This window comes from Oncorhynchus tshawytscha, linkage group LG03 (genome assembly GCF_018296145.1).
Source record: "Oncorhynchus tshawytscha isolate Ot180627B linkage group LG03, Otsh_v2.0, whole genome shotgun sequence".
NCBI lineage: Eukaryota > Metazoa > Chordata > Actinopteri > Salmoniformes > Salmonidae > Oncorhynchus > Oncorhynchus tshawytscha.
In genome coordinates this window covers 35,063,818-35,075,859 of record NC_056431.1, presented here as the reverse complement: position 1 = coordinate 35,075,859, position 12,042 = coordinate 35,063,818, and the positions used below count along the sequence as shown (strand labels likewise).

General features: G+C 40.1%; 1 protein-coding gene across 1 annotated transcript; it reads left to right on the top strand.

The window, feature by feature from the left end:
* The first annotated feature begins 360 nt into the window (after positions 1 to 360).
* p2ry8 (P2Y receptor family member 8) lies at positions 361 to 7,921 on the top strand. The gene is made up of 3 exons (XM_024403113.2): positions 361 to 434; positions 4,917 to 5,235; positions 5,376 to 7,921. Exons 2-3 carry the CDS (start codon positions 4,943 to 4,945, stop codon positions 6,133 to 6,135), a joined length of 1,053 nt encoding a protein of 350 aa, XP_024258881.1. The 5' UTR covers positions 361 to 434; positions 4,917 to 4,942; the 3' UTR covers positions 6,136 to 7,921.
* The last annotated feature ends 4,121 nt before the right edge of the window (positions 7,922 to 12,042 follow it).

Genomic DNA, 12,042 nt, shown 5'->3' with positions numbered 1-12,042 from the left:
TTTCTCGTAGAAATAAGCCCGATCTCAATACAGTTTTCTGTTCCCAAAACTACAATCTGTTATGAACACAGTGTACTAAGTTTTGTGAAAGTAACCTTTTGGCATTAAAATGAGTCCTATAAAAAAGAAATGGCGTGCAAGAGCGAATTTAATTATTGCACACGCACACTTTTTTCCAGGTCGTTGTTGTAAATGAGAATGTATCCTGAATCAACTTACCTAATAAAAGGAAAGCAAATACCAAACAGAAACAGAGTGCACATACATTATTACACCTTGTTTACTAGTTTTGCCTGCCTATGGCAGTTGGATATGGAGACATGACGCACTTCCCTTATTCGACAGTAACGTGCACCCGTTTCCTGACCTGCTACAGTACAATGCATCCATCCCCCAACCGCCCCTCTCTGAATCAACTCGGTGTATTCACAGAGGTAAGTACTGCTCTGTCTCTTTGCTTTACACTTTTTACATTTTTAATTGTAACCTTTATTTAACTAGGCAAGTCAGTTAAGAACAAATTCTTATTTGAAATGACGGCCTACACTGGCCAAACCTGGACGACGCTGGGCCAACTGTGTGTCGCCCTATGGGACTCCCATTCACGACCGGTTGTGATACAGCCTGGATTCATCCAGGGTGTCTGTAGTGACGCCTCTAACACTGAGATGCAGTGCCTTAGACCGCTGCGCCACTCGGGAGCCCTTAATACAAAGATACTTCAATTTGAACTGTTAATGTCCAAAATCTGAATTCGAGATTGATAAAGATTTAGCCTAAAATATGTCATTGTTCTTTGTTTCAATTCAGAGTACCTTGTCTCAGAAATCGGGATAATGTTCAGATATATTACGTTCTATATTTGAAGTTAGAATGAAGGCATTCTGTTTAGATGCATACAGTACCTGTGCTATTTACCTTTGGCAAAGCTTGTGTTTTGGTTAAATAATATAAGATTAGAGTGCCACTTCACTTGCACATGGAGGGGGATTTACTGTGCAAGAGCCAAGATGCACTGTTGGAATTTCATGCACTTTTGGAATTTCATATTTTGTACAACACTGGAAATGTGTTCTATAGTATATAGAAAGCGCCAGCAAACACAGTCACATTTGGTATGTGGTTATTAACACCCTCAATATGTTTGGGTGAAAGTGTATTTAGTCCTTGTGGTGTGTGCTAGTGTTGTAGTATTTTACAATGGGAAGTTCACTCCAGAGCCAAAAACACATTATTGTCACCACAAGAATAGAAAAATATCACACTCAATGCAAAAAAAAACTGATTTTATAGACAACAGCTTATACTAACAGCTATAATACATGATACAGTTCATCATACACAATAGTTGTTGTTGCCTAAAGCCCTATTTGCACAGGACTAGTATTACAAGAGATTCTCAGTTATGTTATTTCACAGAATTAATGTGGTTCCAGAGGACTATTAGCACAGGCTTAGTTTTTAACTGTCCCCTTTAATACTTTTTTCATGCAGAATTGACTTTCGGGTGGAAGGCTGTTAAAGACGTGATGATATTTCAACTTATCGATGGTATAGCCTAATATTGGCTTTCAGTAAGAGAAAGTTTAAATAGTACTGCACTTCAATGAAGAAACAAACTGTATGCAGTCACATACATACATTACATTACATTACATTACATTACATTACATACATACATACATTGCATTTTAGGCTTAATTTGCATGTTTGCAACTACTTATACATTTAGAGACTTTGGGTTATTTTGGTCCTTTAAAAGGTGCAATATGCAGAAATCGCTCCCCCATTTCCTGGTTGCTATAATTTGAAAGGTTTTCCTTATTTCAGTTCATGTGATAAAATAAGCAATAGATGGAGTAGAGAATCATTGTACCATCTAAATCACTGTGAAATATATTTGAATTACATCAAAATATTGTATTTTTAAAGGTTTGTACAAAACCGAAAGTAAAAGACACAAAATTAAAATTAAGAACTGGAAGCATAAAAATAGAGCACATAGAACAGATCTACCACTTCTTTGACTTGCTTTCAATAAGAATGACAATTCTATAACTTACATTTTTATGTGAATTTGGTCAAGTCACCAAAAAAGTTACATATTGCAAATGTAATAATAATACTTTAAAAAGCAAACATAAACATTTCAACAATTAGCTGTAAATGAAAATTTTCTTTTGTTTATCATACTGCCATCATCAAAATTTAATTACTTTTTACCACATTCAAATGGACATTCATCTATAATTTCAAAGCTTACTGCATGTACATACATAACTTAAAAAAGCCCATTTCATAGAGAATGTTAAAACGGGACCATATGTAATAACTTGCTCTGAAGAGATCGTGATTGGGTCTAAATCAGAGTTTCCCAAACTCTGTCCTGGGGCCCCCCTTGTGTGCACATTTTGTTTTTAGCCCTGGCATTACACAGCTGATTCAAATAATGAACTCATCATCAAGCTTTTATTATTTGAATCAGCTGTGTTGGGGGGGATGCACAGGACAGAGTTTGGGAAACCCTGGCCTAAATAAGCGTTTGGTGGACAACATTTATTGTTCTTCTCTTTGACTGCCATTTACAGAAAGTCAGACTCTTTCCGCATGCCCACACATTTTTCTCAGCTTCAGAAGCATCTGCATTCACCGATTTTGTTTGTGGTTATCCCTAGATATACAGTGCATTCTGAAATTTTCAGACCCCTTGACCTTTTCAACATTTTGTTACGTTAGAGCATTGTTCTAAAATGGATTAAATCATTTTTTCTACTCAATCTTCACACAATAAACCATAATGACAAAGCAAAAACAGGTTTTAGAAATGTTTTCTAATACAGTTGAAGTCGGAAGTTTACATACACTTCGGTTGAAGTCAATAAAACTTGTTTTTCAACCACTCCACACATTTCTTGTAAACAAACTATAGTTTTAGCAAGTTGGTTCGAACAGCTATTTTGTGCATGACACAAGTAATTTTTCCAACAGTTGTTTACAGACAGATTATTTCACTTATACTTCACTGTATCACAATTCCAGTGGGTCAGAAGATTACAAACACTAAGTTGACTGTGCCTTTAAACAGCTTGGAAAATTCCAGAAAATTATGTCATGGCATTAGAAGCTTCTGGTAGGCTAATTGACATCATTTGAGTCAATTGGAGGTGTACCTGTGAATGTATTTCAAGGCCTACCTTCAAACTCAGTGCCCCTTTGCTAGACATAATGGGAAAATCAAAAGAAATCAGCCAAGACCTCAGACAAAACGCCTGAGACAAAACGCCTCAAGGTACCAAGTACATCTGTACAAACAATAGTACGCAAGTATAAACACCATGGGACCAGGCAGCCATCATCCTGCTCAGGAAAGAGACGCGTTCTGTCTCCTAGAGATGAACGTACTTTGGTGTGAAAAGTTCAAATCAATCCCAGGACCTTGTGAAGATGCTGGAGGAAAAAGGTACAAAAGTATCTATATCCACAGTAAAATGAGTCCTACATCGACATAACCTGAAAGGCCGCTCAGCAAGGAAGAAGCCACTACTCCCGCCATAAAAAAGCCAGACTATGGTTTGCAACTGCACATGGGACAAAGGTCATACTTTTTGGAGAAATGTCCTCTGGTCTGATGAAACAAAAATAGAACAGTTTGGCCATAAAGACCGTTGTTATGTTTGGAGGAAAAAGGGGGACGCTTGCAAGCCGAAGAACACCATCCCAACCGTGAAGCACAGGGGTGGCAGCATCATGTTGTGGGGGTGCTTTGCTGCACAAAATAGATGGCATCATGAGGGAAGAAAATGATGTGGCTACATTGAAGCAACATCTCAAGACATCAGGAAGTTACAGCTTGGTCGCAAATGGTTCTTCCAAATGGACAATTACCCCAAGCATACTTCCAAAGCTGTGGCAAAATGACTTAAGGACAACAAAGTCAAGATATTGGAGTGGCTATCACCAAGCCCTGACCAAAATCATATAGAAATTTTGAGGGCAGAACTGAAAAAGTGTGGGTGAGCACGGAAGCCTACAAACCTGACTCAGTTACACCAGCTCTGTCAGGAGGAATGGGCCAAAATTCACCCAACTTATTGTGGGAAGCTTGTGGAAGGCTACCCAAAATGTTTAACCAAAGTTAAACAATTTAAAGGCGATGCTACCAAGAACTAATTGAGTGTATGTAAACTTCTGACCCACTGGGAATGTGAGGAAATAAATAAAAGCTGAAATAAATCACTCTACTATTATTCTGACATTTCACATTCTTAAAATAAAGTGGTGATCCTAACTGACCTAAGATAGGGAATTTTTACTAGGATTAAATGTCAGGACTTGTGAAAAACTGAGTTTAAATGTATTTGGCTAAGGTGTATGTAAACCTCTGACTTCAACCTTATATACACTACCGTTCCAAAGTCTGGGGTCACTTAGAAATGTTCTTGTTTTGAAAGAAAAGCACATTTTTTGTCCATTTAAAAATAACATGAAATTCAGTGTAGACATTGGTAATGTCGTACATGACTATTGTAGCTGGACACAGCAGATTTTTGATGGAATATCTATATAGGCGTACAGAGGCCCTTTATCAGCAACCATCACTCCTGTGATCAAATGGCACGTTGTGTTAGCGAATACAAGTTTATCATTTTAAAAGGCTAATTGATCATTAGAAAACCCTTTTGCAATTATGTTAGCACAACTGAAAACTGTTGTCCTTCTTAAAGAAGGAATAAATTACCCTATTAGGGTGTGGTGAAAAAATAAATTGGTGATCTTTAATTCATTGGCACATTATTGTCTGCTAATTCTTGTTTTAAAAGAAAAGTTCAGATCCCACGTGACACTAGCTAGTACATTGGGCTACAGACAAGACAATTCTATCCTTTTACATAATCTAAATGTCTGTCTGATCATAGGTAGTCTGTGTGAAGCCATTGTCACCATGGCATGGAGTACCAACAGCACCAAACTGGACAACATCACATTGTCCCTGTTCCAGAACACGACAGCCAGCACTGCTATCTCCATCATCTACATCGTGGTCACCGTCATCAACCTGACAGGAAATGGCCTCTCCATGTGGCTTCTCCTCTTCCGTACCTCTCCCAAAACCCCCTCCATTATCTTCATGATAAACCTGACCCTGACTGACCTGGTCTTGGGCCTCGTCCTGCCGTTCCAGATCAAGTATCAGATGCAGGGGCATAATTGGAGCCTGGGCCCGGGCGTATGCAGGTATTCTTGTTTATTTTTTTAATCATAATTTATTTATCCTGATTAGTCTCATTGAGAAAGATGTCTTTTCCATGCCCTGAGCCAACAACTTTCTTTTGTCACAGATGAATAACAATTAAATATATTCTGATCTTTCATAGGCTCCTGACCCTGGTGTTCTTTGCCAACATGTACTGCTCAATTCTAACTATGACCGCCATCAGTGGAGACCGCTACCTGGGCATCTGTTGGCCCATGCTCTTCCGTGAGACCAGGGAAAGGAAGTCATTCGCTGTTATCGGCTGTTTGGCCATGTGGATAGTCGTCCTATCTGTCCTGTACCCATTAATGACAACCGACCTGACTTTCCACGTTCCAGAACTCGGGATCACCACCTGCTTTGACGTTCTGAAGAGGGACATGCTTCCATCGATGGAGGCCTGGGCTGCTTTCCTCCTTACCCTGTTTGTCATCCTTTTCCTCATCCCGTTCTGCATCACTGTATTCTGCTACGTCGGCATCATCCGCAAGCTGGCCCGAGTTTCCAAGACCAACCAGAAAGAGAAAGCTATCCGTCTTGCCGTCACCGTCCTAACGGTCTTCACACTTTGCTTTGCTCCCAACAACATTCTCCTCCTGGCTCACACCATCCGGAGGCTCTTCTACGGGGACTCCCTCTACATGGCCTACAAGCTGACTCTTTCCCTCAGTTGCCTCAACAGCTGCCTCGACCCCTTCATCTACTACTTTGCCTCTAGGGAGTTCCGTCAAAAGCTGAGGCAGATGCTAAGGCTGAGAACACTGAGCAGTCTGGACACAGGGAAGACAGACCCGCACCGAGAGAGCCTGTACTCTGCCCAGTATGTGTCTGGGGGACAGGGCGGAGAAAACGGCAGAGTTTCAGTTAAACAACACTGTTAAAAAACTTTGCCTGTAAAGTGAAGAGAGAGGGCAGATGACAACCGAGATGACATGTCGCAATGTCTCGTGTTGGGTCAAATTACATTTCACAATAATTTCACAGGATGGAATGTTTTTGTGTGCTGTATATAGATTAACAAACCAGGACAGATGGTGCTTCTGCATTTCCAAAGTTAGGGCTCTATTCAATCAGATCTGCTTTTGCCGACATCGGCATAGCTGTTGTTTTGATGCTGTCAGAGGTGGAACTGAGTTAGAGCTGACAAATCCACAAGTCGCTCCTGGCAGTAAACCTAAAGAGGACATTGCAAGTGATTTCGCATTAACATTGAAAGTGATTTCGCATTAACAGAAATCATTTGCAGCCTCGTTTACAAGTTTGAACACTGGAATGTGAGATGTAATCGACACCTGGTTTAAGATGATAGAATTTAGTTGAATGATTTTTCAATTTGAAAGTAATTATTTATATAAAGCCTACAGTCGCTCTGAACTTCTAACGGAAGTAGGGCGGGTGTGGCTTTCCTGACAGTGATTGCAAGAGCCGCTGCTCACTAATTTGACAGCTCCAATGCAGTTCCACCTCCGACACTGCCAAAACCTCAGCTTAATATGATTGAATCTTGGCCTTAGTAAGAAAAAAAAGGGTTATTTATTTTGTGAAGGAATGTTGCAACTTGCATAAAGATAGGAATAAGAGCTAGGCTCCTCTCACCACCAATGTGCTCTCTGCCTCCTGCCAATTCGGGCAAATGCATTATTTCATTATGTGAATTATTAAGTATACCCTTTGTTTGTTCAATGTTTATTGATTCCCAGCAAATTATATCACCAGTAATGCATTTACTGTTAATCACCATAATTTCCCAGTAATCTAGACCGTTATGGTTTGGTCACATCGCTAATCTTTGTTCTTTCCTGAAATATATATGCATATGAATTTACCGTTCTAATTCTCAGTGGGGACACATTGTTTTCAGATCTCACAAACTATGCTACACTTCTCAGAATTCGATGTAGAAGTTTCCAGTCATTTTCCCCAATGTCGTTAGTTTGGAGCGCTCAAAGTTTGCATTTGTCTGGTTTCTTTGTCCTTTCTAATGTTGAGAGCACACACATCTGAGCATGGATAGAAAGAGGCCTAGGGCTATATGGCCTCTGTGTTGTGATTGAGGTCAAAACTGTGAGTTGAAAGAAAATTATGAAGTGTTCAATTTAGAAAATGTTATACTCAAGCCTTGATGGATATAGAAATTATCTTTGGAAGTGCATATGTATCTTTTTGAAGTCCTGTGATTCAGATTCGTTTTTGGTTTCTCAGCACGGCCGAAAGTACTTACCACCAGTCTAAACAGAGTGCCTGCTGTAATTTGCAAACCGATTTGGCAGTCAGACGCCCACTGGTGGGGTGGTCCCTAAAACACACCACGCAGTCAGCGAACGCCAGGCCATAATTCGGTGGATGTGTTTTCACCTTTAAGGGAAGGCTGTGTAGTCTTGCCCTACCTGTGTATGTTCAGATATGACAGGTTAAGCTTGATTCCTAGGTTATTTATTTTGGCTGTTGCCAGTGTATAATATATATTGAAAATATAAACAACAATATCTAGAAAACAACTGGCTGCAACTAAACCACAAAACAGATCTTGATCCAGATGATCTGAAAAATTATAGGCCCATCTCAAACCTCCCGAGTGGCGCAGCGGTCTAAGGCACTGCATCTCAGTGCTTGAGGCATCACTACAGACACCCTGGTTCAATTCTAGGCTGTATGACAACCGGCCATGATTGGGAGTCCCATAGGGCGGTGCACAATTGGCCCAGCGTCGTCCCGTCCGGGTTTGGCCTCTGTAGGCCGTCATTGTAAATAAGAATTTGTTCTTAACTGACTTGCCTAGTTAAATAAATGTTAAATAAATACAAATAATAACTAATTTTCCTTTCAAAGATTCTAGTGAAAACTGTTGCTCACCTTCTTCCAACAGCGCCACCATGAGGCCAAACACAACCATACTCTACAGGTTAGCTATACTCACATCCCCGAGCATGTGTGCCAAATTCCATGACTCTGTCAAACAGATAGATATTGTGTTCCGCTTGTAGTGCCACCATGTGGTTGATCTAAGTATGTTTGCATATGAGACTTGATAGTGTTTTGAAAATGTATATTAAGATTTGTTACAGTAAGAGTAATCATGTCTGATTTACAGGGTTGGGTAGGTTACTTTCTAAATGTAATCTGTTACAGTTACTAGTTACCTGCCCAAAAATTGTAATCAGTAACGTAACATTTGGATTACCCAAACTCAGTAACGGAATCAGATGACAGCCCGCTTGGAGTTTGCCAAAAGGCATCTGAAGGACTCAGACCATGAGAAACAAGATTCTTTGATCTGATGAAACCAAGATTGAACTATTTGGCCTGAATGCCAAATGTCATGTCTGGAGGAGACTTGGCACCATCCCTACGGTGAGGCATGGGGGGGGTGGGGATCATTCTGTGGGGATGTTTTTCAACGGCAGGTACTGGGAGACTAGAAAAGTACAGATAGATCCTTGATGAAAACCTGCTCCAGAGTTCTCAGGACCTCAGACTGGGGCGAAGGTTCACCTTCCAACAGGACAACGACCCTAAACACACAGACAAGACAACTCTGACATAGCTTCGGGACAATTCTCTGAATGTTGTTGAGTGGCCCAGCCAGAGCCCGGAACTGAACTCTGGAGAGACCTGAAAATAGCTGTGCAGCAATGCTTCCCATCCAACCTTAGAGCTTGAGAGGATCTGCAGAGAAAAATGGGAGAAACTCCCCAAATACAGGTGTGCCAAGCTTGCAGCCTCATACCCAAGAAGACTCAAGGATGTAATCGCTGCTAGGTGCTTCAACAAAGTACTGAGTAAAGGGTCTGAAAAATTATGTAAATTATGATATCAGTTTTTTTTTTTTGTTATACATTTAAAAAAATGTCTAATCCTGCTTTTGCTTTGTCATTTTGGGGTATTTTGTGTAGATTGATGAGGGGGGAAAAATCTATTTAATTCATTTTAGAATACGGCTGTAACGTAACAAAATGTGGAATAAGTCAAGGGGTCTGAATACTTTCCAAATGTGCTGTATAGTGTATGTTTGGTAATTTATATTTACATTTTTGACGACCAACGTAATGAGTAACTTCAATAACACTGCTATCTTTTTTTAGGACACATGGAAATTCATTTCCTTAGGTGTTAATCACAACAAGGTTATTCAATGATTACATTTCTCTAAAACTGGCTATAGGCTACATATGCACCACCAAGTCAGAACAGTAGGCTAAGTTATGAGGGGGAAAGGGACCAAATTATTAGTGTGAGGCACATGAGCTACTTACAGCTTACTACACAACCTACACTTAGTATTACTTTCTTAGGTACAGTATACATATCTCCCTGGCATATTACACAATTTATGCAGCAGCATACTAGACATTTTTGGACTCACTTTGTTGTGCTGTGATCACTTGAATAGGAAGGTGGCGCGGCAGTCCTTTTGGGCAAATCAAACATTGTCATCAAAGTCTGGAATCCTCTGGATTTACGGTGCTTTAAATACAACTGGGAACTCGAAAAAAGAAGGTTGAATCTTTAGGTTAGAGCTCTAGAAAAATGTCTGAGTTCCCGACTTGGAATTCCAAGTTGGATGACCGTTCAAAACGTATTTTCCAAGTCGGAGCTCGTTTTTCTCTGAGCTCCCAGTTGTCTTATACTCACTGAAGTCAGAGATTTCCCAGTTCCGAGTTTCCAGTTCTTTTGAACGCGGCAGAAGTCATACTGGATTGACTGCATAGCCAAAGTATTCAACCTTTTCTTGCCCATGGTGTTGCATATGAATATTTATCCTTTTAAGCTTGGAAAAGAGACCCTTAAACCCAGATTTGGACCAAACACCCACTGCACTGAAAAGCAGGCTAGTAATTGCTTTGCAATGCTTGCAGGTAGCCACTGATTCCTTACAAATCACTCATTGCCAAATTTGCGAATTTCTAACTTGTTGTGTAATGTTTATGTCCAATGGCCGACGAGCATCAATATGTTTTATCTTCATATGACAAGGATCGAAAAGGATTTGCCAGTAGATTGTCGACTTGATTCATGATGATGACTGCCAATGACGGCGCAACTAGAGAACATTACCAACCCCTACGCTCCATATTTTCTCCTGGCTCCCACACCACCACAGAAAGCACTGAGCTAGGCTGTTTGTATGCAGATTTATTAAATCAATTATTATATATATTTTTTTACATTGTTTGAAAACTGATATGTAACACGTACTAATGCCAAAATAACATGCAAAACAGGCTAAACAGGTGTCGCTAAAAACAGAACGACGGGTCGCCACTGTCTGTAGTTCGACGACCTAGCTACTATAACTTGATTGACAGCCTGAAATGGCTTCCTGGTACCTACAGTTAATTCGGAAAGTATTCAGACCCCTTGACTTTTCCACATTTTGTGACGTTACCACTGAGATCTGTATGGGATGAATGTAAGACATGTTTGAGATAGAGCATCTAATTGTTCGTATCACATTGAAATCTTTAAGTACTACTCTCATTTATCTAGTAGCTGAGACTGAGAAAAGAGACACGTGTGAGAGAGTTCAGAGAACTCATACAGTGATCACTGTGAGACAGATCCATGTCTACTTCTCAGGAGTGACAATTGAGATGTATGAGAAAATGCACAGCATCTCACTTTAGTATTGACTAGTGCTCTTTTTGTCTAGGAGATGGAAAGAGGTTATAAACGAGCTCTCATCTTGGATTTAGCTTTCCTATGGGATGTGACCAATAACATTTGATTTGATACACTACCGTTCAAAAGTTTGGGGTCACTTAGAAAGCACATGTTTTGTCCATTAAAATAACATCAAATAGATCAGAAATACAGTGTAAGCATTGTAAATGTTGTAAATGACTATTGTAGCTGGAAACGGCAGATTTTTTATGGAATATCTACAGAGGCCCATTATCAGCAACCATCACTCCTGTGTTTCAATGGCACGTTGTGTTAGCTAATCCAAGTTTATAATTTTAAAAGGCTAATTGATCATTAGAAAACCCTTTTGCTATTGTGTTAGCACAGCTGAAAACTTTGGTCCTGATTAAAGAAGCAATAAAACTGTCCTTCTTTAGACTAGTTGAGTATCTGGAGCATCAGCATTTGTGGATTCGATTACAGGCTCAAATAACTTTCTTCTGAAACTCATCAGTCTATACTTGTTCTGAGAAATGAAGGCTATTCCATGCTGGAAATTGCCAAGATACTGAAGATCTGGTACCACGCTGTGTACTACGCCCTTCACAGAACAGCGCAACCTGGCTCTAAGCACAATAGAATGAGGAGTGGAAGGCCACGATGCACAACACGATGCACATCAAGAGGACAAGTACATTAGAGTGTCTAGTTTGAGTAACAGACGCCTCACAAGTCCTCAACTGGCAGCTTCATTAAATAGTACCTGCAAACACCAGTCTCAACGTCAACAGTGAAGAGGCGACTCCGGGATGCTGGCCTTCTAGGCAGAGTTGCAAAGAAAAAGCCATGTGTCAGACTGGCCAATAAAAATAAAAGATTAAGATGGGCAAAAGAACACAAACACTGGACAGAGGAACTCTGCCTAGAAGGCCAGCATCCCGGTGTCCCCTCTTCACTGTTGACATTGAGACTGGTGTTTTTTTGCTTGAGTGAAATTCCACCTTACAGTGAAATGCTTACTTACAAGCTCTTAACCAATAATGCGGTTAAGAAATATTCCCCCCCAAAATAAATACAATTAACCAATATTTAAAGAGCACCAGTAAAATAAAAATAGCGAGGCTATATACAGGGGGTATCGGCACAGAGTCAATGCGCTGGGGCAA